The sequence below is a fragment of the Rousettus aegyptiacus genome, unplaced genomic scaffold (genome assembly GCF_014176215.1).
Source record: "Rousettus aegyptiacus isolate mRouAeg1 unplaced genomic scaffold, mRouAeg1.p scaffold_m13_p_13, whole genome shotgun sequence".
Lineage (NCBI taxonomy): Eukaryota > Metazoa > Chordata > Mammalia > Chiroptera > Pteropodidae > Rousettus > Rousettus aegyptiacus.
In genome coordinates, this window is record NW_023416288.1 from 50425352 (window position 1) to 50453348 (window position 27997).

At 39.4% G+C, this 27997-nt stretch overlaps 1 protein-coding gene and 1 pseudogene across 4 annotated transcripts in view; one reads left to right on the forward strand and one right to left on the reverse strand.

Annotated features, from left to right (window-relative positions):
- The window catches only part of CUL1 (cullin 1), an 87268-nt gene that overhangs the window by 24951 nt on the left and 34320 nt on the right, over window positions 1-27997 (reverse strand). For all 4 annotated transcript variants that reach the window (XM_016125885.2, XM_016125884.2, XM_016125880.2 and 1 more), the window contains 7 exons: window positions 16546-16720; window positions 14315-14482; window positions 11115-11165; window positions 10810-10900; window positions 9971-10134; window positions 6896-7058; window positions 5924-6054 (listed from right to left, as the gene is read on the reverse strand). In XM_016125885.2, coding sequence (XP_015981371.1) covers window positions 5924-6054; window positions 6896-7058; window positions 9971-10134; window positions 10810-10900; window positions 11115-11165; window positions 14315-14482; window positions 16546-16720 — 943 coding nt within the window. The remainder of the gene's footprint in view (window positions 1-5923; window positions 6055-6895; window positions 7059-9970; window positions 10135-10809; window positions 10901-11114; window positions 11166-14314; window positions 14483-16545; window positions 16721-27997) is intronic.
- On the forward strand, window positions 3545-3663 carry LOC118611264 (annotated as a pseudogene).

A 27997-nucleotide genomic window follows, 5' to 3' on the forward strand; every position in this document is an offset into this window, starting at 1 on the left:
GAAGACGGTGCAGCTGCCGGCCCAGCAGGGGGTGGTGTGAGCCGTCGGGGACTTAAAAAGATATGGCAGAGTGTACACAAAAGTTAGTCCAATGTGCGGTATAAAGTTAAGGGTGGGTAGGGAGAGGCCTCCATGACTGGTCTGCTTGTGAAAGGATCAGGGTCTTCCCTCCCGATGAAAGAAAGAGGGCTTATCCTGGATGTAAAAATGGAACAACTCTCTCCATAGCCTGATTATGCTACACGGAAAACGGACACCTGTACACTGTCCTAGGGAAAAGGTTATTCTCTTCATCCTGTGGCCGGACAGAAAATAAATGCACAAATTTAGCTATATGCCCTCTGCACCTTTACACGGTCAGCGTGCATCAGCTCCCTGTGCGGCTGGTCCGATTTACGTACATAACTGCTGCTCGTCCTAGAACAGCTCCTCAGTACCCCCTTCTCCTTCCCCACTTGTACTGCATCAAAACTGGTATATTTTTTTCCTTTCGTTTTTTTAAAAAATGTTTTATCATGGAAAAATTTCGAACATACTCAAAATAAAAAAGAATAGTGAAATCAACCTCATAAAGCCATCACCCAGCTAAGGGGCAGCCTAAGGCCACAGCAGTCCGGGCCTTCCTTATTCTGCCCTCCGCACTCTCCGATTCTACGCGATGTTTGCCGTGTCCTTTCGCTTCACAGCCCAGGGAGACGCCACATGTAAGGCTCCCTGCCAATTTTCTCACTGCGTGGATAATTTCCTTCTACCACCATCCACAGGATGGCTACACCTGGACAAAGTCATTTAAACATTTTACTCCGGAAGAGAAAGGGAATCCTGGATGCATGCGTGGAATCCAGTCTGCCAGAAGCACCCAGACCTGCTACTTGGTTCGTTCTGGTCCCAGATCACACACACAAGAGCTCTTGTTTCTGACTTCTCAATGTAAACCAAACTACTTTTCCCTAATTCTGATAAGGTCCTAGATTCCCCTCTTAAGTCTTATACTGAAAAACGTTTGTTAGAACCACTCGGCTTTATTTCTGCCTGTGAGACTCTCCATTTCAAGTGCTCCCTTTCGTAAGCTATGCTTCCCCATCCAGGAACCGCAGCCCCAACACCTTCTGGCCCCTCTGTCCCCACAGCCCGGCACTCCGCTGTCAGGCCAAGCTCCTGCGAGACCTCTAAGCGTCCGCCCACCCACTCCTGCGGGCCTGCATTTCAGTCCCTGTTAGACTTAGGACACTCGATCAAGATGTGGTTTCAAAGAGGACTCTGTGCTTAGCTGCGGCCATTTCTGTCCTGAAGACAGAGCGATGCAGCATCCTCCTGTAACCTGATTTATGTGTCTTCAGGGCGATCTCTTTGTAGAAAAGAACAGCCCCCAACTGCTAGGAATCATGTTCATTAAAAATTCAACATGGAGCCAACTGTATCTCTAAGCATCCATTAGCAAGTACTTATGAGTCTGCATTATCTGACTCTGCTCCTAAACTTTACTTTGGTATTTTGCTACAGGCTGTTGTCCAGGAAGTTATAAAGCCATCCCACAACTCGATACTGTATTTACTTATAAGTGGAGCACTGATGACATTACTGGATGTCACCATCACGTGGATGACATTGCTGGTGTTCTCCACAGGACAGGATGTTGGACAAAGTACTCTTGGTTCTGAATGCCAGTGAAACCGTTCCTCTGAGCTGCAGGCTCACCCTTTACGACCACAGAGAATAAGGGAACCGACTGTCAGACTGGCAACCTCTCTGTACCAACAGGAAAAAACTGGAGGCACATTTGTGACCCACCTCCAATGAGAGCACCAGACTTCACTGCGTGCACTTTACGCGCTGTCTTATGCTTAGCTTCACTTGTGCTTCCGAACCTCATTTTGCTACTCTATTTCATTTACCCTGTTGTCCTTTATGCATTGTGTATGCAGTGCGAGTTCCCGCTGGGAACAATGGGTATAATGAAAACCTGAGTATACTGAGACATGTTCTGTGCAGGCATTGTGCTGAGCTGAGGACATGAAGATGGATGAAGTCATCCCTGCGTGAGACGTTTACACAGACATCTGACGCCTAGAGTAGCATGAATGTCGTGTAAATGGTCCCATGTGCTATTATTTCAAAGGGATGATTGAGAAAGGCTTTGTGGAAGAAAAGGCATTTGAGCTGAGTTTTGAAAAATAACAGGTATTTAACAGGTAGAAGCAAAGAAATGTGTCTAAGTGGAGAGAACTAGGAAGGCACAGCAAGGCACATTCCAAGCTTAGATGATGGATACAATGAGGATAGAGCAATAGAAAATAAAACTGGAAAGGAGACAGTGGCCACATAGATTCATCACCATCACCACCACCACTACCACCACCGCCGCCAGCACCAGCACCAGCACCAGCACCAGCACCAGCACCATTACCATCACCATCACCAAATGCTTGTGTAAGATGCTAGCACTAAAACTGCAGTGTACAACTATAATGAGGTGTCAGCTTTATTCTCGGGGGATTTACATTTGATGGAACAGTGACAGGAAACAGAAGTCACACACAAATATAAACTGGTACAAGACAGATTTTTTTAAATGCCTTCAGAGTTTAGGATGAGGTACAACCACATAGGGCTGGAATGGTTAGTGAAGAGCTCTTTCCAGAAAGGAGGGTTTGAGCTGCCTTAAGAGTAGGACTAAGGCAAGGAGAAAGCAGGGCCAACTGTGTCGGAGGCGGAGATGGCAGCGTGAGTATAAATGAGGAAGTGTGTGGTGTTGCGAGAATCATGCGACAGTTTCACCAGAAGACGAGGTTCATGAGAATGGGGGCAAATTAGAAGAGGATTTTGATTTAATATAATAGTGTAAATTTACTACATTACTGCAGTGAAGAGGTTTTATTTTGGTTTGTTTAAAACAAATAATAAATGTGGCATCAGACTATTCGTGCATTAAGCAGCAGTTTTGAAAGATTAAACTGCTAAGCATCAGGAGGGAGAGATGGGAATGGGAGATGAAGAGATGGTGCCCAGATCACAAGGGCAGCTTTGGGACTGGACAGACACAGTCAGAGCGCCGAGGAAAACGGCCTGTCTGCTGTCCTGAGTCCTCAGGGGGCAGAGCACACACAACCTGCCGCTGAGGAAGCGTGACGGGCAGGCTGCCTCCTGCTCTGGAGGGATCCTGAGGCTGTGAACAGACTCCGCAGGAAATCAGACCATGTGAGATTACTGACACTGTCATGGGCAAAGGATGAGGCAGGAGCTGGATGCCACACAGCTGCCACCTTTGTGCTACAGAAGGGAGAAAGACATGAGCTTAAAATGGGCCTGCAATATAGTCACCTAAAGATGAGGCTGTGGAAACTCCACGGGAAGACAGAGGTGAGGCATTTCAGTTCAGAATTCTTGGTATCAAGTCCATTGCATGAATGTCACAAATGCTTGCTGAATAAATGAAAACAATGATTTCAATTTTGTCAGGGTAACATTTGTTGGCTGACCCTTTGAGTTGTAACACCAGCAGGCATCGTGCAGCTAGGTGCTTTGGGAGATTTAAAAAAAGTAAGTCTACGGCCATGCCACCCTGAACACACCCGATCTCGTGTGATCCTGGAAGCTAAGCAGGGTCAGGCCTCGTTAGTACTCGGATGGGAGACCACCGAAGAAAACCAGATGATGTAGGCAAAAAAGAAAGAAAGAAATTAAGAGGCACACAGGGCCAGCCACATCGTGGTGTCCGGCATGGCACTACACTGCCAACGACCAGACACGTCGCACGTGCAGCGCTCTGGCCACCTATGCAGGCACACACGTCACCTACACTTCTGACATCCGAGAGAGCTTCATGCCAGGTAAGATGTGCCCCTGTGCCAACGCTGCCCCGACTCTCTCTTTTCGGTCCAGAAATCACATGCAGGGTAACCTGCCTAGAAAACCAACTCGCCTGTTAAAAAGGTATATATCTGCTCCTCTGTTCAGCTCAAACCTGTTTTAAATCGGATCCTTGGATATTTTTTGTGTACAAGGCTCCCGACCTCCTCCGGGGGCCCCAATGCAACGTGCTGACTTATCCTGCAGCACCTCAGTTAAGCAGGGATAAGCTCCATCACGAGGCTCTCTAGAGGCTGCAGAGAACTCTTCCAAACACACCGGACTCTCGCACGGTGGTGGGTGGTGGGCAGAGGGCGGGAGGGACCCACGCTGACCTGCTTCAGTGTCACTCAGCCTAGAAGCCCGTTCTCCAAGAGGAGCCCTGAGCCCGCCTGCACTGCTGGGGAGTGGACAGGCTGGGTGTGGGGAGGTGGTCCGAACACAGCGCAAGTCAAGGCTCTCCTTCAGCTACCCCCACTGAGGGCGCTGCCAGCCCCGAGTCAGGAGAGCGGGGAGACCCGTGAGCGCTTCCCCTCATGCCGGTTATGCCGGACCCGTCTTTAAGCTTCAAGTCTGTTTTAACTATGAAAAAAAAACCTTAAGAAAAAATTTAAGTAGATTTTGAAGTTCTTAACACATAAAATATTACTTGAATCACATTACAGATTTGAAACCTGTACTAATTTCAGTCTAGGCCAGAGTAACTAAGCAATAAAACTGTTTTCTAACCAAACTGATGGTATAAACGGAATCATAGGGCTAGATAACTTAAGCTTTTTAGCCCTTAAAAAATCATTCAGCAGTGCCTTCTTTGGCAATTAATATGCTAATCATAAATGATTCTTGTACACCATGACTTAATTAGGCAAAAATTTTCAAACTCTAAAAATCGTGTATAATAATTGTTTTTTTTTTTTTTCTATTCAAATGATCTCTTTGCTTTTTTAAGCATCAGATTTTTGAAAATCATCCTGGCTTGGGTTATAATATATCTTTTACACTTATCATGAATGTGATAAAAATTAATACCTATTTAAAATCATGGTTAAGCATCTATATTTATTCCTTCCTACAACAAATATTTAACACCTACTATGTGCCAGGCTAAGCACTGGGTACACATCCTCTTCCTTAAGATTCTTCAAGTTTCGCAAGCCTTCCCCTCACTAGTGAATAAAGGTGCCAGCTATAACCCAGACTGGGGACGGTTGTACAAGAAACCCAAGCATTGGTGAGATGGCACTGCTAACCTGCATGAGCCAATTGAGACTTTAGGAACAAGAGAAAAAAGCAATTCAGGAAAAACTTCTTTTGCAGAAAATAGAAAAAGTATTTGCTTCTTAAAGAAACATTTTCCTTTACAGGAAAAACCCAGTTTCATGAGTCCAACAGAAAAAGTTCTTATGGAACTAATGATCAATAAAACATACTAAAGACAGTGTGTCAAAAATAATTAAGCATGATAAAATCAGAGAGATAAAAAGTTCTCTGATTCAAGCATAAGCATTTACTATGTTCTAGAAGCTTTTCTTCTCCATTCGTTCTCCCAAACCCTATCAAAGTCAAAGATCATGACAGGGACAAAACTGAAGACAACTTACCTGTCTCGGAAACACGTGATATTTCCTATCTAACTGTTACTTGCATTACAAAAAACCTAGCAAGGATATGCTCTGCGCCTCCGGGGTCAGGGGAGTGTATGAGAAATGCTCTAAGTTTCATGGCCCCGCAGGGCAAACCATCTTGTGATCTTCAACTGGAGGGCAGAGCACAGCTCCTAGGTGGCCTTAGCCTGTTCTTTCTATGAGAGAATCTTCTAGTGTACGGAATGTAATAGTGAGAAGACAGGGAAAAAACGTCAAGAAATGACATCCTTAATGCCTGGTAAATGCTGGAGAAGTTTCTGGAGGTCTTTGTTTATGAACTGTCATTAAAAAAGCCACATCCAGGTTCTCTATGCGAGTCCAGCAAAATCCTACCACTTGGATTTGTAAATGGACACACACAACACACATCTGCAGTTCATGTGTGGGAAAGGTTAGGCTGACTGAATATCAATCAAACAGCAACTTACATTTAAAGCAGCTTCTCCACACTTTTCAATTGCTGCAAGACCCTGATTATGAATGTGCGTCTCCAAAAGTTTCTTCAATTCTCCTAGGCCATCCTGGATTCTAGACACAAGATTATACATGCGACCCAGATCTGAAAGAAGAAGGCGCCATCTTTATACACTGAAATAAACTTTGCATATTCATTTCACTAATTATATATTGAGATGAAAGTTACCCTGGAACAAAATAACTGCATTTTTACAACTTAATAATCAGAGCACTTAGTTACACTCAAATATTTTATAGCTTTTTTTTTTTTTTTTTAGCTAAAAGTAACAATGAAGTTACGCTACTGTAAAAGTTCATTTTCCCCTCACTATGAGAATCACTAACATAAAAAGAAAAAAAAATCTTTTTATCAGAAAACAACTGATGCTTCCAAGCACTGAGATGGTTATTTATGCCTGGCATGTAATAAGCACTCACTATTTATATTTTAATAAAGAAATTTAAGAATACCAATATCCGTCTCAACTATACAAACAAATGAGTCACAAAGGGGTGCCAAATTCTTCATTTATTATACACATGGCATATGGTTAGTTTATGAGAGTCAAAGAAGAAAAATCTCAAATCCAAATATCAATCTTTTACTGAGCTCCTAACACATCCCAGTAAAACACAGGAGGGATACGAAAATAAAAACCAACAGCCTTTTCATCTTGATGAATTTTCAAAAGAAAAATATTTGAGAAAAAAAGGAGGGGTAATGTCACTTAATGCTGAGGTCATGGAACAAGCAATATTTCCAACTGCACTGAAAAGATGCTCTTCTCCAAAGCACTCGACAGAGCCCTGCAATCAGCACACAGCAAGACACATGTCCACCTTCCGACAAAGGACTGACACTGGTAATGCTCTTAACTCTCGAGTCAATTCCAAAACCTCAGAGTGTAATAATTATCTACAGGTTTTGAGTCTTAGTGGCTCACCCTCATTTTTGTCAGCATCCAACAGGTTCTGAAACTCCGTGTGGAAGATTTCCAGGTGCTTCTCAATGAGCACTTGCTCGCACTTCCGCGCGAGCTCGTCCTGGGTGCTCTCGTGAAGGTAGACCTGCACTCTTCGCTGCTCCTCCAGCAGGCGGGCCTCTGCCTGGAGAGAGGAATTCCCGTGAGTGGTTTGCATACACTTTTAAAGAACTGTCACGTGAAAAATGGAAATTAAACTCACAAACTTGTTCTCATAAAATATGATTTAAGAAGGAAGAGGAAGGGCTTCTCTGAGCCTTTGGGGTGGATGCCGACCATATTTAAGCTGTGCCTGGTGTGCTCTATTTTTTTTTCTGCAATATATATTCAAACTCCTCTTGAAGTGACTTAACAATGTTATAATTAGCAATTTTCTTCCTTCAGATATGTGGTGCTTCACCTTTGGGGGGTGATACATCTAACAGCCACTCTGAGAAACCTGTGGATCCTCTCCTACACAAATAATACCAAGAACACCACTTTTGACTGAAAGCTACTTGAAGTCACGAGTCACATAGTTAGACTCCCTGAAGTGACCATATGGAAATAATTATTAGTAATTACTTTCAAAAAAATTAAGAAAAACATTATGGCCAAGCTCTCGCCAATGATTAAATATGTACGTCTGAACTCTACTGGATTACTTATGCATCTCGATTTCTTAACATTTCCCTTCAAGAAAGAAAAAGAAAAAAGATGCAATTTAACAGAGCAGTAAGTTAATAAAAATCACATATTTTACAACACATCACACCAGAACTGTAGATATGAAGTATCACCAAAGAACCACTAAATTATCAAAGCAAAAAAAGAAATTTCAATAATATGAAATTATTCAGGTGATCTGAAAAAAGACAAAAACAGTTATTCTGTAGTACTAAAATGCCAACATTCTCCAAAAAGATTTAAGATTTTGGTAAAATTGAGAAAGCTGGAAAAATTCAACTGTAACAATATACATCAGCGTTATTCCAGTTTGGTTTAGTATACATACTTAGGAACAGTGTCCCGAGCTTATAGGTTTACTTACGTATTTGTATTTTCCAGTAAGTCTACAGTTAATGTATACATATTTTTCTGATAGCAGTTATTTTTTTAGAAATGGGATTTTCATGTGCTTTAACTTGGAACTTCTTCTAAGCTAAGAATGTGCTGCTTTATATCTAATGTTTCATTAAGCCTGATATTTCTAGAGCTAAAAACAGAGCGTGTAAACCCAAAAGCACATTTTGTTTTCAGTTATATCTGCCGCCTTGGCCAGCAACAACTCCTCTCTCTTAAAAACTCTGCTTACTCTTGCTACAAACCTTTACCCCTTTTCCTGGACAAGGCTGATGCATTCTCTGGGGCACACTGGCCCTTCCATCCCTTACCAAGTCATGCTTGGTAAGATCCAACTAGATCTGGACCAAATTTTTAACCACTCTGGAAAGAAGGCCTAAGTCCCCTCTAAGATGTGGGAATGCGAACGCTGGGTTGAAAACATCCATGCCATGAAAAATTTTTGCTCTTCAAGTTGCCATTGGTTCTGTGCTGGTTTTTAAAAACACACTACCCTGCTTTGGGAGTGCTTCTGTATACGACACCAGCGCATACCCTCCTCCTCAGCGTGGACAACCGACAGGACCGTGGGTCACTGCAGGCCAAGAAAAGAACAGGCTCGCACCTCTACCACGAATGTGTGCCTTGATAAATGAAAGGCCCCACTTTTGAAACATACACTGTTTTAAAAGACTCACCATGTACAGCAGAGTTCAGTATAAGATGATGTTTATAAAAACGACCAAACTAAAATAAATAATAGGCAATGCTAAGATTCAAAACAGATTCCAAAGTTCATCTGTCAGGCAGCTGTTTGTCAGATTCCAGGTCAGCATGCAAAATCTAATAACCCGTAACCCGTAAGCATACACAAAGAACTATTATTATTCTAAATATAGTACCTTTGAGAAGTTCCACTTTTGTTAGGTTTCGAGATATCAGTAATTTCTCTGTCAGGGACTTTCAACTTCAAACTTCTCAGGCCCCGTACAGTCACTATCCCCCACGGCCGAGCGCACCCAGCCAGCACATCGCTCACTGACCAGCAGGACTTGCCACGACCAGGGGGGGAGCTGCTGCTCTGGGGGGACCCACTTCCATCTCAGCATATGGAAAGTGGCCCCGCAGCCCACCTGCCCAAGTGAATAGAACATAAAGGGCAAAGCAGGTATCAGACACAGTGGGCCCCAGACTCTCTGGAAATCTTGTCTCTTGGTCAAGGGCTGGCAAACTACACAGTTTGTGGCCAAATCCTGCCTTTAAGTAAAGCTTTATTGGAACAGGCCACATGCATCTGTTTAGACATTGTCATGGCTGCATTCGCACCACAATGGCAGGGCTGAGCAGCTGCACCAGAGAACACGTATCACACAAAGTCTGAAATATTTATGACCTGGCCCTTCACAGAGTCTGCCCAGTCCCGACCTAGGCTGCTCCTCAGAGCACGAGTCTAGGATGCCCGTATTCCTAAGAAAGAGAACAGCACTAGTGCAGGAGATCTCTGATGCAGAGACCACCCCAGACCTTCCCCTGCACTGGGAAGGGGGTCCTGCTGTTTAAGGGGCCTCACCTCTAACATGACCTGGAGCGCGGTTGTCATGGGATGGGAGGGGATAGTTTAGAAGTAAAAAAGCAAAGCCCAAAGTTCACAAATCTAAGACGATTTGTTTGTTAACAACTTATTTTCTCCTTGATGTGCTGAGACTGTGGTTCCCACTAGATGTAAGCAATACACTCTAAGAGAGAATTCAAAATGCAAACCTGCAGCTATCACGGCGGCTACATCCTTAGAACAGGAAAGGGAACACTAAATCGTGGTTATCAAGCTGATTTATAAAAGCTCCTTGGAGAATCAGAAGCATCTGCACCTGTGGCATACAGTCTACGATAACACTGGCCAAGAAGTGATTTCTGGAGAAAGATGGGTATACTAAAGCGAGTCAGTCCTTCGAGGAGCACCAACTTTTTCACTCCAAGTACCATCTTTAAGCTTACCTTTTTCATATATTCAGTAACTGGGTTCTGCTGCAAGAATTCGGTGCTCTCTCTGGTATAAAATCTCTCTGTGTCAGCCAGAAACTGAGACTCGAAGGATTCTTTATACACTGTTAACGTGGGGCCCTTTGCAAACGCATCGTCTTCATTCAGCCCCAATTCCACTAGAAAGAAATATGAACTATATTTCAATTACCCTATTTTTTGCTGTATTTTACAGAATATACTTAGGTACAGCATCAGCTTAAGTTATGCTTAATAGGTAAATGTGAAACAGCAATACACTCTAAGAAAGTCTGTTATTTGCCAGCATTACAGTTTCCGTAAAATTAAAAAGAAAAAAGATCCAAGACCCATGGCCAAAAATGCTTCAAATTTATCATGAAGTTTTATTTAGAAAACTTTTATATTTCTTGAAAGAGCAAAAATAAAGACAAAATTTTGAACTTTTAAAGAAATATAATGCTACCTAAGTTTTTAAAACTTTGCATTACTTTATTGGTTTCTGAAGCTTAATTTTTCAAGTTGATATAAATTTCTGGTCATAATTCAGTTCCATTAATGACAGACAATATCATACTATATATCCAGTAATTCAGTATGAGACCAGAAAATAAAATAATTCAAATGTCTCTTTCATCAAAATTTCCTTAAGGTACAAGGATCAATTTTTATGAAGTACGGTATCAAATGGAATCACACAGACTTAGAGAATTATAAGTGTCTTTGTAAATGCTCACAATATTCTTGATACTAAAATATCTGAAAATGAATCTATTGGAGTATTGTTATAATTGACATTTGATATGAAAACTTTGAATAAATTAAACACTGTTTACCGTAAGACTGTACAACTCCACTAATCAGTCTTGTATTGATGGTTTCACCATTTCTTTCCTTTTCAATCAGTTTTAAAACAGCATTTGTTACCTTTGGAAAGGATATAGGAAAAACATATGTATATTACAGGCTACAGTATGTATTATATTACCATGTATCTCTTAAACATTTAAATTGATTAAACAATGTAAGAGGAGAGATACTCTTAAGACATTCCAAAGGAGTAAGAAAGACAATGGCTAAAAAATAAACTCTGTGAGAGATTTTAAAAGGAAAGCCATCACACACTCACACAAGCAGGTACCTGTTTATTCAATGGCCTGAACAGACAATCTCTCCAAGTCACCAACGCGAGCTGGGGGAAAAGGAAAAGGAAAAGTATAAAATATCTATACTTTCACTATGTTTTCCAAAGACTGAAGTCACAGGAAATAGCCTGAATCCCAGATTATATTTATCGATATTTCTAGATTGTAGTTTGGTAAAAAAAGAAAGATCTATTACTTTGCTGAAATCAGAGCCTCAACTTCAAGATGTATCAAACTACAGGTATTTGTCAGCTCACATTTTAATAACTAAGATAAAAACATCTGGATTTAAGGAGAACGTAGATCTCAGCATAAAGGTCAACACTGGATTCAATTTATAAAAGTATTCCCTGAGCCAAGTTTGATTTTTGACCTTACACATTTCAGAAAATTCCACTGATCATCATAGTTCCTTAATACTTAGTAAAATTAATAAGACTATAAAAAACATAACAAATTATGTATCTTGTGGTGATTTGTTTCATGGATTTATACAAGTGTAAAGGCATCAAATACATGTTAAATGGATATAGTTAATGGCACATAAATTATTCAGATTTCCCATTTTACTTGTACTCGTGTGTGGGGTATGTTTGATGCATTTTAAAAAGTTTTTAAAAACTTCCACAGAACTTATATCAGAAAGTTACTATAAGAATGCTCCCCAAAAGCAAAATGTTGTAATTCATATATGACTTTTAACTGTTTATTGAGAGGTATTGTTCAGCCAAAATAAAATTCAAATTTATAATAATTCAACACTCAAACTGTTGAGAAACTCATTTAAACATAAATGTTATCAGTCTTATTTTTCCCATACCTAACCACAGATAAAAATGACTTATGTAAGATACAGATTTCTGAAAAGATTATATGTAAAAGTAATTTATACACTGAATTTTCCCTGAGAGTTTTCCGTCCCCCACCTCCAAAGAGGATAGCAGTGATAGTTAAAAGTATTTTTAATAAAGCATGAACAACATAATCTCTAGTCAGCCTCTTTAATGCAGGAGTGAGGCAGGAAGAACTCCTAGTAAAGAAATACTACACCTTTAAAAACAGCTTTTTTAAAAAAAGCAGCTGTGGTACATATATACAATGGAATATTACTCAGCCACAAGAAAAGATGAAAAGGGGGGAGGGGAGGGTAGACAGGAGTAGGGCGAGGGTCAAATGTTTGGTGGCAGGAGGAAATCTGACTTTGGGTGGTGAACCCACAATGTAATATACGTATGACATATTACGGAACTGTATACTTGAAACCTATTTGATTTTATTAACCAACACACCTTAATAATTTCAATAAAATAGAAAAATTCAAAAAAAACTTTTTGACGAACATTTTGTTTTCTAAAATGAGACAGCCTCAGAGGGTCCTAATATGACTCCGGATGATCTGTTGCTTTGAAGGCTGAAAGGAAGAAGAACCAGGCAGGTAAAGGAAGCAGGGCCGAAGGTAAACCAGAGGAAGTGCCGAGGAAAGGATGCAGGGAAAAATCTTGCTAAATCACTTTCATATATCGATACTGAAGTTAATTTATGACCTCTGGTTAACTCAAAGGAGACCAACAACTTTTTATAATTAAAAAGGAAGAAAGATTTCTTTGGAAAAAAATTATATATTTTATGACAAAGCATCCCCATCTTCTGGAGATTCTGAAAAAATACAGTGAGAGATTATTGTGCAAGAACAATTTACTATGTCAACTGATTCTTGAACTTTGAATAGGCTTACTGGAAGAGCATAGCGAGGAAATACCGTTTCCGGCTGGGGTGTATTAACTGGCCTTTGCTAAATATTTATGGCTGTATACTGCATTTACAAACAGTTAACTATATCATTTAAAGATGTAGAATATGAATTGAAAGATTTTTTAAAAAGTTGAATCTTAAAAAATCACATATAAAGTACACTTGCACTTCTTTGTATATTCTTTAACCGTTACTGAATACAGTAAAGAAAAAGGTAAGAAAATTGGAATGATTTTAGGACTCTGATATTATGAAAGGTAGATGTGGTATTTTGGGTTAAGCAGGCTTCTAAGTGGAAATCAACCCAAATCATGCTGATGTTTACACTGACAACTGTCAGCCCCAAGAAAGCATTTTTAAAACGTGAAAAAGAGGAAGTACAAAAAGCTCAAATCAAACACTAAACCTAGAAAGTTTTGTTAAAACCGCATAATTAACTATATAACAAAGTACAATTATGAAGCAATAACAGTTTGGTATAGAAATTGAGCTGTATGTATAAATGAGAACAATGTGTCATGCGTCTGTGATAATTATGATTTTAATTAAATTTGTCTAGAGTAAAGCAACAAAGTATTGCTATCATAGCAACACCCTTGGTCATAGAGATAATCTCACTATGCAGAACCTGACATTTAACGCCGCTGGTTCAGAGAGGGGCGCTGTCCGCCTGTCCGACAGTCCATCACCAGCTGACTGGTGGCTCTGAGGCCCAGAGAGACCTCATTTACAATAGGTTCTCAAACCTGACCGGATGAGAGGGTTAGCATAGACTGCCAGCCCCCACCTGTAGAGTTTCTAAGTAAGTTAGATTGGCTGAGGCCTAATAATTAGCATTTCTAATAAGTTCCCCGGTGGAGATGCTTCAACAGGTTTGGGGACAACACTCTGAAACCAGTGGGCAGAGAAAGAGCTTCCGCAACTGAAGGAACATATTAATGAAGGTGATTTAACAATTCAGATTTTGCCTTTTTAAAACTCTGTAAATGTCATTATTTACATTGTAATACTTTGTAAAGTGAGAGGGGGAGTGGAATTTCACATCACAGCCCTCTGCTTGAAGCAATTTCCCAGACCACGCACGAGGGTGGATCACTGCGGCCTGAGTGTCAGGTAAGGGACCCACTGGCCTGACTCTGCCAGGATGAGGGCTTTTCAGTGCTAAAACTGGGACAGTTCCAAGTGAAGCCTGATGGTCAAACAATCGAGAAAGGAACTTTTAATAAGTGCGGAAATGTGCAGGTTGTATGTTAGAACTCTGATTTACTTACCCACCTCCTTGCTTGCCACAAACTATTTAAGGGTCATTTACTGATAAATTAAAACAAGGGCTATTAAGCCTACTATTGTGAAAATAGTTCAATATTTGCCTAGGTCTCCTAACTGAAAAGATGATGCATCATTGAGAAAACACACACTCGAAAGGTGTTTTAAGAAATCTTACAGAATAAATTTCGTATATTCCTTTCCGTCCTTCATCACATTCACGGCGAACCCAGTGTCTATTGAGGTAGGCACAAATTCCGTTCAGCACTTTGCTTGAAAATCGGTAATCTTCCCACTGTTGAGTATAGAACTTCAGTACACTCTCGTCCATCAAATCTTCTCCATCCTAAAAACAAGGCAACTAAAGCTTTAAAATGACTAATTCGTCACATGATGAATCAAAGATAAGAGTTAACTAAAACAAATCTATTACCTTAAAACACAGAAATGTATGTGGTTTTAGATGGGCCCTTTAAATTATTCTATATACGAAAACGTGTTAATTACTACAAATTCTCACAAGAATATACTTCATGAGGATTAGACTAAAGAATTTTAATAAAAATACTTTCATCTCAAATTGCAACTTTTTCCATGGTATTAAATATACATATAAAGTCATATAAAGAACCCTGAACTTTTAGAATATGAAGGTAGTTCCTTTTTGTTAAACAAGGAATTTACCTTGAAATCATCCTTTTGATATTTTGTTAAAAAATTAACAGAGAAATTGTCCTATTAACAATTTAGACCAGGGGGCCAATACCACTTATTTTTTTAAATTCATTTTCCTCCTTTATTAGATGTACTTAAACATTATAACAATTTTAAGCTTTTGGTGGTAATGTTACCTTTTTATAAAAATAAGTATAAATGTACAACATTTTCTTTAAAAAGACCTCATGAGGAAAATGCGCATTAACCAAAATTATTTTTTCTGAGATTTCCACAATTTAAACCACAAACTTTTACTTAAAGAAAAATAACTTGACTTTTCCCCTTAGTTATTAATGACAGCACTGAGCGGCAGGCTGCGTGGGGGCCGTGGGGGCCGCTGAGACACAGAGGCGGGGGGAGGCTCGGGGAGCACCACGGGGGAGCCTAGGAGGGGCCCCTCCGCGAACTGGACAAGCCGGGTAACTTCTCATCTCAGCCTCAGAGACTTCACAGCTGCGTAAATGTGTGGTCCCGTAGTGATCCAACAAGCGATATGAAAACCTCATTATATCTTGATACAACAAATTTTTCATTTAAATTTAAATAAGAAACGGACTGTGAAGTATATTCTGGATTACAATGTATGATTTTTTTTAAAAATAGAAACAATCTCACGGATAGCACGGCTATCAATACTTTTACATATCACAATACAGCATTCCTTACTTTAATACTAAAGAAAAAATTTCAGCGTTCACTTTACAAAGTGCTGTGAATAAAAATGAGGAGGATGCGGTGGCTAAAGCAAGACATTAAAACATGCTGTTGAGGGAATGTGAAAAGGATACTATCTCTGTCACGATCTTTGGTCACGAGATCACGGTCTGTGTTTAAAAGTTCCCAGTTAGCTTGTAAAGTATTTTAAGAAAAACAATTTTGAACCATGCTGAAATTTTTGCCTATTATCTGTGTGAATCAAAAATCTTTAAAATATATACGCAGAGTGCAAATGTCCCAGGGTAGAGAGCACAGATGGGTTCACCGTCTCTACATAACGTGTAGCCACGTGCCCAGCCTGTAGCTGGATGGAAGGCCCCGTGCTGCCTTTGCTCCAGAGCATGGAGACCGAGGAAGGCAGGCGCGGACGCTGAAGGGGAAAAACGCCATCGCTGCCCACGCAAGAGGCTCAGGGCAGGAGGAGCCCACGCTCGCGGGCCACGGGTGTTCCGCTGACTCCATCCTCAGCAGGGACACAATCTGTTCATAGTTCTGAAATACACTACATGACCGTGTAAGAGGCAAGAGCGCATTAGAAAACTGAGATGCTGAAGGCTGGACAACCTTACGGTCACTGAGGTATTCTGATTCAGAACGGTACACTGAATTCGAAGTACAATATAGGTAATGTGAATTCACAATCATATGCTTTAAATTGAGAAGTTCACTGATTTCTAGTAACCAAACCACAAAATGGTTAATAATTTGAGGAAAGTATACTACTATAATGTAACGTTATCAAAAACTTTTTATTTAAGGAATTAAAAACCAGAACATGGCTTATGAAGGTTTCACCTTCTCAACAGGTAATAAATAAGCCACAGCTCAACATCCTCACACGTCCGTCACTGACGAAAGCAATGAGCCAACGGCAGCGAAGGATCCAGCACTGACATTAGAATCGTTATTTCACTACTTTTAACATTCAACATTCTATCCATCATAAATATTCACTACGTATGTAAAGCATCTTACCTTAAGAAGGTTTGTCAAGTAATTCTTCAAAAATTCCTTAAGTCGTTTATATAACTCCAAGCCAACAAACTGGGCTCCCCCGGGCGTCTGCCCCTTTTTTGATTTAGAAGGGGGGACGCCAGCCCCTCGCGCTTGGTTGGACTGGTGAACACTCGTGCAGTAGTTATAAACGTGACTTGGAGAACAGTTAAGGAAATCAACTTACATGATCAATGTGAACAGTGATCAATAACATATTTAAAAAAATATATTACAATACCGATACATTTCCAAAATATCAACAAAACCCGCTGAAAACAAAGGTGGAAAAGAGATCCCATTAGTCACATCCCATTCACAAGCTGCCCACAAGCATGGAGGCCAGCCAGTCGAGGAGGACGCAGCACTCAGGAGGGAGGTCACCAAGGAAACACTGGACCATCCAGATCGCCTGATGTGATTTTCTTATGGAAAACTGTCCCAAGAGTGTATTAGAAAGTAGGAAAAGAACTGGCAATAGGTACAAAGGTCACAAATTAAAACATAAATCAGATACTTCAGTAAAAGCAAAAGCTAATAACCACAGTCTATAATAACGTTTAGCTATATTTCCAGAAGCATATATTATATATATCAAAATAACCAACACTTTATTTTAAAATTATTTATAATTTAAACAAAGCTACACTTTGAGGATGAAGGATGAAAGGAAACGGCAGTACAAGAGACCAAGTCTTCTTATTACAACTAAAAAGTGACAGATGTCAAAAAATGATGGCCCACCATAGAGCAGAACACATGTACTACTGAGAATTACCAAGATGTGCTCAAAAAAGCAACAACAGGAGAAAAAGCTGAAGTCTAAAGCTGCTGCCTCTGAGGAGGGGGAGTGAAGAGAAGGGAGAAATGGGGACAAGTGAGGCGGAGAACCACCCTGCTGCGTAACAACCTTTAATACTCTTCCGCTGTATCTGCACGTACTTGACTTGAATAAAGTGAACAGAAAGACACCAATACTAAAATTCTAGTGTATTTTAAGAACTTACTATATAAAGATATTGCAAGTCAGTGGGGTAAAAATAGATTATCCAATAATGACATGGCAAGAGGGGATTTCAAAAAATAATTCACATTCCAAAATATTTTACAAACAGATTAAGAATTAAAATACACAAATCATAAAAAAAAGAAAATGCACAAGAATATTTTCCTGATTTCAGGCTGAAGGCCTTTCTAAGCAAAGTCATATGAATACTTCATCTGAAATTTGGAAATATTTTAGTAAAAAGTATCTTTAACAAAGAGTTACTAAGGTAATTGAAAACAACATGAAAAGATTAATCTGTACAGAAACATGAGCAAAGTATTCTGACAGAAAATCCAAAAGCTAAACGAAAAGGTATTAGTGGCCAAGCCCCATCCCCCAAATCTTCCACCTCAGTAGTAATCAAGCAACTATGGCTTAAAACAATGAATCATTTTATTAAATGTTTCAAATGTAGAGAGAATCACAGATTATAATACACAACGAACTCTCACAAACTCGTGACCCAGTTTGGACAGATCTTACTCTATTCCCACCTTTTTTATTCCATCCAAATCCTTCCCCGAACTTTTTAGGAAATGAAATAATACAGATTATAATTTAAATTATTGTCCACTTTATTACACACTCCTCCCCCCACTTTCCCTAGGGGCAAATATCTCCATGATTTGGTGCCTGTCATTCCTTCGGATGTTTTTATATTTTACTGTGTAACTATATATGAAATTATTTTACATGTTTCCAAATTTTAGATTACAAAATGTAACATGTACATTTGCTTCTGCCATTTTTTTCTGATAACATGTGACAGCTCTAGCTGTATGAATACACCATGTAGTGCAGATTTACAATAATTTATCCATTCTCTTGTTGATAGATCTTGCTAATGATTATTTTGGCAGATTCCAAATTTTGGCATTATTCTACCATATTTTCTTTTAAATCTGAAGTTCACAATGAGGTTTCTCATCCACCTTGAGTACAGTGTATATAATGACAATAACTGATGGCTTGCACATTACTTCTAGAAAACCGTCCTTTTCAATTATTTAGGTATATTACCCAGTTGTTCCGTTTTTTTAAAAAACGCCTCTTTTATTGTACCCTTATTTAAAAACTTACGTTTTATTTTGTCAGGGGCTTTTCTATTAGCCGTTTTTAAAGAATCAGTTTGGGATTTATTAATTTTAACTACTGTATATTTCATTTGTTCTTTTTAATTTACTTCCTTCTCTACATTTGCTCTTCCTATAAATTTCTGTGTTGATTGGTTAGCTTTACCAGTTCTCTTTTTTCTTTTTTTAATATAAGCACTGAAAACTAGACTTTCTGCTCCTCATCACCTGGGTCTGATATGTATTTTCCTATTCAATTATATATTTTTTTCATTAGTTCTCTTGATTAAGAGTTATTTAGAATTTTTCAGGTTTTCAAAGTGTAACTTTTACCTAAAACAAACAAACAACAACAAAAAACCCCACCTTAATTTCATTTTAAAATTAATCAGGGAATGTTATCTTTTCCATACACTTTCTTCAAAATGTGAAGAGACTTATATGTGATTTTCTTTGTGTATGCTTGAAAAGAATGTCCATTCTCTAACTGTTGGCTGGGCACAGGACCTGCTAGGGCAAGCTGCTCCATTCTGTTTTTCAAGTCTTTCTATATTGCTGATTTGTTTGTTTATTACTGAAAATTTTTATTGAAATCTCCCTATCTAATGATGGGCTTGTCAAATTCTCTTACAATTTTCTATAATCTGTCATATATTTTGAGGCTTTATTAGCAAGTATACAAGTTTGAAATTATATTCCTGGTGACTTGTTCTTACTTTCATTAGGAAGTAAGTATGTTTATTCCTAACAAGTCCCCAGGAAATCTATCATTACTGATGTTGTTGTAGTTATTCCTATCTTTTGGTTAGAATTTTCCTCAAATAGCACACCACCACAGGAAAATTCACTTTAAAGAAGTGAGTCTTATAGTCTCTGAAAGGCAAGTTTGATTTTAAAATTATACTGTTTTATTTCACTATTTCAATGAACTTTTATCATCTTTTCTTTTTAATTATTTTTCTCTATACTTGTTTTCTCCCTTTTCCCCTCCTATTGGATCGATATTCCTATTTCCGCTGTAATTATTTTATTATGTTAGAGTTTTACATTTTACCTGTATATCTTGTAATGGTTACCTTAAAATGTGACATGAATATTTTACCGTTCACCAATTCTGGTAAATTCTCAGGTTATCGTCTCTTCAAATATTTCTGATCCCCTCTGTCTTCTCGTAGCTTTTCTACTAGATGTATGTTGCACATTTTCATGTCACGTTCCATATCTCAATTTATATCTTCAGTTACCTGCCATCATGTTATCTGTGCTCAAACTTTCTAATTTTTCTTGATCTTCCATGTGGTCAAGCAATTCTCTTTCAGCTGTGTCAAATTTGCTGTTTACTTTTAACAATTTTAATTTGTAGAATTTCCATTTCTTTTAAAAAATCTGTCTTGCTCCTTTATATTTTTGATTCATTCGCACCACCAATTGCTGTGACAATGCCGAGAGGCACTCCCGATGATCCTTTTACGCTCCTGAGGCTCCAGTCTGCGGTTCCATCCGTGTGCTGTCTTGTTCTGGTGGACTTGCTTCTCTACTGTCTGACTTTTTATTTTTTTAAACTCATTTTCAGTGGGTTTTCACATTAATTTCCAGCTTGAGGAAGTCCTGCAACAAGCTGGTAGTACAAACTCAAACCCTAAACACGGCAGAGGTGACAAATTCTCAAGGCGGACTTTTCCACACCCCTCGCACCCAGAACTCAGATCAAACTACTTTCCTACCACTTCCCTGGGAGAGTGGTCGGTCGACTATTTTGTTTTCCAGTTCACCTCTTCAACTAAAGACTTCCATGGAAACGTCTGAGCCACCTCTGCTCCTTCCCCAGGCAGGCGGCTTTATAACTTCTTCTGTGTGGACACCACCTTCCAGCACACCTCTCAGTGAAATCCTTAAAAGCTGCCTCATGGAGACTCATAATTTTTTTACCTAGTACCCAGTTCTAAGAGTTTCATTCCAGGAAATCTTTTTTGGTTATCTAGTTCAGCCTGAGCTCTGTTACTTGGCAATATATAATCTCCAGCTATTAAATAAATTAACAAAGGTCTGTAAAAAACAATTAAACCCAATGATGGCCAAAATGCAGAGAAACCAGTGCTTCTATCCATTGGGGGTCAGAGTGTATATACATTGTGACATTTTTCTGGAATAAAATTTGAAAATATTCAAAAGCCTTAAATTATAGTCTTTTTGTTACAGCGATTATAAACATTTGTCATGGAGAAATTATCACGGACGTATATACTCACCTAGCAAAACATCACAGCATTGTGCAGTTCTGGAAGCTACAAGTCCAAGATTAAGGTGTCACTGGGGCTGGTTTCCAGTGAGGACTCTTTCTGGCTTGCAGACCGCCGCCTTCTCCCTGTGTCTTGCAGAGAGCTCGCTGATGTCTCTTCCTCTTCTCATAAGGACACCAATCCCACGGGATTAGGGCCCCATCTATGATCCCTTCTAATGCTAATTATTATCCCATAGGCCCCATCTCTAAATATTATAAAATTGGGGTTAGAGCTTCAACAGTTAAATTTAGGGATACACAATTAAGTACATAATGTCACATATATAATTACATTTATATCAAATGTTCAGAATAGACAAATCTATAAAAAAAGATTAGTAGGGGGTGGGAAGAGTCAAGGGAGATAGTTAAAGGGTACAAGATTTCTTTTTGATAAAAATAAAATTAGTGTTAGTTGAACTACATTTAATAGTTTAGTATATCTGCGAAAATACTAAAAACAACTGAAATGTACACTTTAAAAAGATAAATCTGTGTCATGTGAATTTATCTCAATAAAACTTAATTTAAAAAATTTCAATGCAATCTCATTGTAATCTCAGCAATTTTTAGGGCAGAAGCTGACAGGCCGAAAATAAAATTTATAGAGAAAAGCAAAGGACCTAGAATAATCAAAATAATCTTGGGGGTTGGGGGAGAACTAAGTTGGAAGACTAATACTACCTGATGTCAAGAGTTTTCATAATGCTACAAGAATTAAGAAACTACACATACAAAAAATGAAAACACCAAACAATCTCTCATGAATGCATATACGAAAATACTTCACTAAAATAAATTGGTAATTATCATTCCTTTAGGATGGATATATAGATCAATGAAACAGAATCTGAGAAACAAAACCATACTTATATTGTCATTTAATTTTAACAAAAGCACCAAAGCAACTCATTGGGGAAAAAGTCTTGTCAACAAATGGCGCTTTAATAACTGGATAGCCACATGACAGATTCACCCCAAGCCCTACCTCACACCACACACAAAAATTAAGTCAAGATGGAGCACAGACCTAAATGTAAAAGCCCAAACCATAAAGCTTTAAGAGGAAATCACAGTATCTTTATGATGTAGGCAAAGGTTTCTTGTAGGTCATAGAAGATAGTAACTATAAAAGAAAAATAAAACAAAGTAGGTTTCCTCAAAAAAAAAAAAAAAAAAAAAGTCTGCGTATTCAAAGACACCAGTAAGAAAAGGCAAGCCTCAGACTGGGAAAAAATATTAGGAAGACCCAGCAAACAAAACAAAGGTATCCGAAATAAACTCCTACGACTCAGTAACATAAAGTATATTAATAAAAAAAAAAACCCAAAAAACAAAAAACAAACAAACAAACAAAAACACAAAAAAACAAGACTCATACTCTATAAAAGAAGACAATTAGCATATGACAAAGGACTCAATGTTTTCATTAGAAAAATGCAAATTAAAAGCATGAGAGGCCACTACACACCCACAAGAATGGCTAAGACTGGAGACCGGCACACCAAGTGATGGTGAGGTTGCGAAACAACTAGAACTTTTCTCAAACTTTGCTAATGTGAATGCAAAATGGTACGGTCACTTAGAAAAATAGTCTGTCAGTTTCTTATAAAGTTACACATACTATTATTACCATACGATCCAGCAATCCCGCTGCTATGTATTTATCTACCCAAGAGATGTAAAACCATTCTGTCCACAAAAAGATCTGCATTTCGATGCTCACAGAAGCTTTATTTACACCTCCAAACTGGAAACAACCCAGATATGTATCTATCATTGGAAGAATGGAGAAACCATCATATTCATTCAATGTAATATTACTTAGCAACAAAGAGAGAAAAAGTGCTGATACTTGCAGTAACATAGATAAATCTCAAAAACACCCCGAGCTGCAACAGCCTTCCTTACATGAAGGGATACATACTCTATACTTCTCTTTAGGTGAAGGTTTAGGAGGGGCTGAACTAATCTATGATTGTTGCCTTGGGGGAGGCAAAGAGTGACAGGGAAGTACAGAGGGACTTTCTCTGGGGATGACAATGTTCTCTATCTTGGTAGGGCTTTCGGTTGCGCAGGCAAATGCGCTAGTCATGGAAATGATAAGCAAATCGCAGAACTCTAATGGTGAATATCCCTAAGTAGGAAGAAGTGTATTGCTGTCTACAACTTATTCGGAAATATATCAAATAAGATGGATGTATGTGTAGATGGGTAGAGGGATTCAGGACAGAAAGATATGTGATTAAACAAATACAATAAAATGTCAATTGTAGAATATGGGTCTTCACTATAAAATTCTTTTAACTATTCTGTATGTTTAAAATTTTTTATGAGGATGAAAACTCCAAGACAAAATAAAATTTAACCTTCCAAACGAAACATAAAAGCATCTGAACCTCTGATGTCATCAGCTCAAGACAATTACGTTTTATTACCTAAAACCAAAAGCAAAGATGCAAAACCAGTCATTTATGAAACTGCTAAACGAATGCCTGTACAACTTTGATCTTTTCGTTAACACTTACTGTAACGGTGCTCTTGGCTAATTATGTATGATAGGCTAACCATGTAAGACAGGTGGTCAAACTCCAGTCATTCTAATATTAGAGGCTGCTAAATTATGTTGATCTTAACTGTGCCTCTTCATAAGGACAGCTTGGGGCTTCTGAAATGCCCTGTATACTACTGTTGGTAATTTACGGCTAGGTTTCACTCATCACACCCATGGTGTTAATTTTGGCAAAACTAAATTGCAGTAGCTCCCCAATCTTCCCAGTGTAGACTGGCTGCTCTCCAGACCTACTGGGCAATACTAATCTGGGAACTTGATCCTGCTCTCTTAATTTCAATCTGTTGGTTCTTGGATCGCTCTTAATTCCTCCTGCACAGAAATTTCATGGTTTTGTTACTGGTATTGATCTTTCTCTTCACCACCTTGGGCACTAGAGATTTATCATCCTCAGTTATGGGAAAGGATTTTATATCCTCTATAACCATATTACAAATTTAAAAATTCTTCTCCCGTTTTTTTTTACTATAATTCCTAACAATCGGACATTAGGCCTCCAGGGTTACTTCTCAGTCTCCAAAACATCTTGTCCTTTTATTTTACTTTCAGCATTCTTCTAGCTCTTCTATTACTTTTTTGTCTTTTTAAAGTCTGAGTTACTATTTCAAATGTGAGTTTTCTCATGTTCCTAATACTGGTACAATAAGATTCTCAAGTCTGACACTGTTAATTTTTAAGGCATATTCTTCTGTTCCCCGTATTATCAGTTTCTTCCTTTTCCCTGTTATTGTTTATTCTGTTCTTTCATACGATTATTAATCTTTATGACAAGGTACTAAAAAACAACTGGAAACACCACTGGCCTGCGTGGAACTGACGGCTTAGTTGTGAGTGACTTACCCGGGAGCTGGCCATTTCACTGCAGTATCCTTCCATGTCAATAAATAAATGTATTTATTTTCCAGGGCTAGTTTTTCCAAACACCTGTTCTGTCTCCAGTATTGCCACCAGTATTTGAAATGGAACTGGGACCCATCATTCTAAGTATAACTTTCTATCATGACCATTCTTGACTCCATTCCTCCTGGCCAGGGCGCTGCCTCCTTCTGCCAGGCCAAGGCTATCGATCCTGAGCTTCTGCAGTCCTACAGGGCCGGCACCCTGAAAACCTTCTAAACTGTGGCTCCCCATACCCTGGTAATCGGTTCCCTGCCTCCACCTGCTTTTCATCTCCCCCCACTCCAAAAAAACCTGAATTCTCATCTAAAATGTCTGTTCTCTTCCATAGATTTCACCTCTAACCAGAGGCCCAGGAATTTGCTCTTTGTCTTCTATTTCTATCACCGCCCTGGTTCGGAACTCACACGTCACGTGGATGACTACTAGAGCGAGTCAGTCTCTCCTTGCCTTTGGTGTCTTTCCTATTTTAATCCCCATGGTTTCCAGATGAATCCTAAAATTTGTTTACATCAAGTCATTAATTCTAAGGTCATATATCCATCTCTATAGACCTGTAAGACCTTTAATAAAAACAACAACAGAATGATTACAAAGTTGCTTACTTGGTTTTCAAGATTCACCACAATCTGATATCATCTTTCATCCAAACCAGTGAAATAAACCATCTCATTCAGTTATTCTTACTGTACCTTTTCAAGCCAGCTAAGACCTTGTCCTCTACAAGTGCTACTTCCCATTGTCATTCACCTTTCTCCCTCCAGCAAAACTCTGCAAGCCTTTCATCCTTTTTTTCTCCTTATCTATACCCATCCTTTGAGGTTCCCCTACACTCTACTAGTTCAAGCAATACTGCAACATCTGCATGTCAAAAATCTCCCTCCTCTCAGAATCCCCTCTGCTACATTAGCTGTCTGCGTTACCCATCATGTACTTTTTAATGATGAGATCATCAACATTTCCCATCACACAGATGTACCGTCCTCCACTTCATTTAGTAGGCAGTTGAGGTAGCTTAAAAGAATACCTGAAACATAATAGAAAAATAAAAATATAGGCCAGAATAAATATCGAACAGAAAAATAAAATAGGATGTGAAATTACAAATCCAAGCCAGAATCCTAAAATTTGCCAAAGCAAACTGACCTATGACTTATTAGGATTTATGTTAAAAAAAAAAAAAAAATTACATTTTAAGAAGCCCCCAAATGGGTCTACTTTTGAATTCATGCACATTTTTCCTGCAAAGTTTTAACCACAAGATGAGCAGTGGTGTCCAATTGTGGACGAGTTCGGCTGAAAGCCTATTTCTCGTGTAAAATGCTGGCCACATTTGCTGTTTTCTTGAAGGAGACACGAAGTTTACATACAAACTGGTGTACACTTGAGGGAGAAGCAAACCACTTTTCACAACAGAATGGCACCAACTGGGCTCTGAGTCCAGGCTGGGTCAGCAGAAAGGCCAGAGCCACAGCCTGCCCATCCGGCCAGACCTGCTGCAACTGAGCCGACGCACCGCCTTCACTCGGCATCTGTTTACTCTCAGCTTTATAGCAACTGCGCTGTATGGGGAAATGTTATCAGAAAAGAAGGACGCACATTCTTAATGCGTATGAGAGCTGCCGGAGAGAAGTTGTCTACCCAGCGGCCCAGTCCTTCCCCACGTCACTGGCATGCGGCCCGAGGGAAAAGCACCACTGGAGCATCGCCAGTGCGGCGGGGGCGGGGGGACGCCCGTGTCCAAGGCTCTCTGATGTGGACCACTCCCGAACAGCGGCGTGTGCTCTGGTCCACAGCGGGCAGACTCCGAGCCCGGGCTTCCAGCTGCCCTCCTGCTCCCCACCCTCCCCAGAGACCACGCTTCCACCACAGTCACGACACACGCACGATTACAAGTTAATGAATCAATTGCAGGATTATAGAAACTAAATAAATATGACTAATAACTAGAAGAGAATGATCACAACTAAAATCATTTTTAAGGCAAAAGCAATTAAAATAGATTAAGAAGAAAAGTTAAATACAGGAACTATGAGGAAATAAAGAAAAACCTTCAGGAGGCAAAACCCTAAAAAGTGATAACTAGAAGCTTTGTTCAGCAGTGAATGCGTGAGCTGTTGTACACTACGGCGGGCAGAGTCTGGCAAACCCACATATCTGACTTAAAATTCTGAGGTTCTTTTCAAAAGGTTCCCTGGGAAGGTGTCCTTGGCAACACAGCCCAAGGCAGAACACAGATGAGACTCTAGCGGCCACCTGGGTCTCTCTCGGGTGTCTGACCAGGTCTCCCATGCAGGCAGGCCGGAAATCAGGGTGCAGTGTGACAGTCTGTTGAAGGGCCCAGCCTGGCTCTGCCTCCAGAGTGGGCCGTACACTGCTGCTGTCACCCAGAACTGTTTAATCACTTGCCAAAGCCTACGTTTTGCATGACTGGTAGTGACAAGTCACTGTGAAACAGGTCACATCAGATGCAAAGAGGTCTCAAGCAAAGAAGTGATACACACATCTTTCCACAAACTTTTCCTGAGCCCGTTTCTGCCTTGGGTCCTGGGATGAGAGTCTGGGGCTTGCTGAGGGAGTGGCCGCAAACCTCACTGTGACACGAGGGGTTACTGTACACGCTACAGGAGAAGGCGGATGTTTCTGACGTGGCTGTCCCCGCACTGTGCCTTATAGCTAAGGCAAACACATCTGGGAAACCGATTTGCGATTTTCAGAAACTACCAAACTCAAACCATTTCTTTTTCTAATAGAAAAGTCAATTCCATTAAAGGAGCAAAACTAAACAGAACGAAACCATTTTCTACTACCACTTCTTACCCACCCGGAACTTATGGTGGAAATTGAAACAATTAACTTGTATTAAAATCACCTGAAAAAACCTGAACTAAAAGTCAAACTAAAAATACTTCCTTTCGTCACGTGTCGCCACATGCACCACCTGTACAAACTGGCAAGAGCAGCAGGCCCTCCCACCATTCTGTGCCGTCTGCCTGCGAAGCCATTACGAATTAAGATCTTTCTGGGCTACAGAAAGACAGGACTCTGAAAGGGACGATCCCATACAAGCTAGTAAGTCCACATCTAACAGGATCTATCAAAAACAAAGACTGCTTGCAATTGATCGTGATTAACTATAAAATTTGTTTTAAAATACTCAAAGTGCTCTGAGTATTATCTCCACCATGAATCAAATTTATAAGGAAAAAAGTTGAACATACCATGTTTATACTAATAAAAACAAAAATATCACTTCTAAGGGCAACTATGCAATATGATTGTAACTTTTATAGGTTCTCTCTCAAAGACATATACAATTCTCAATCCTAAAAACTATTTTAATAGTACAAGGTCAATATTGAAAGGTAAAAAGAACTTATAGCTGCATAAGGAAAACTAATAAAAACTAACAAACTGTATATTTACATTTATGTTCTAAAACTCTAGAAAGCACAGATAGTTTTTACAAAATCATCCATAAGCCCAATACCTACAAATAGCCATTTTCAATACATTGGTATATACATTTTTGTCAAAAGTGGAGGGTGTGCTGGGGGTTCACA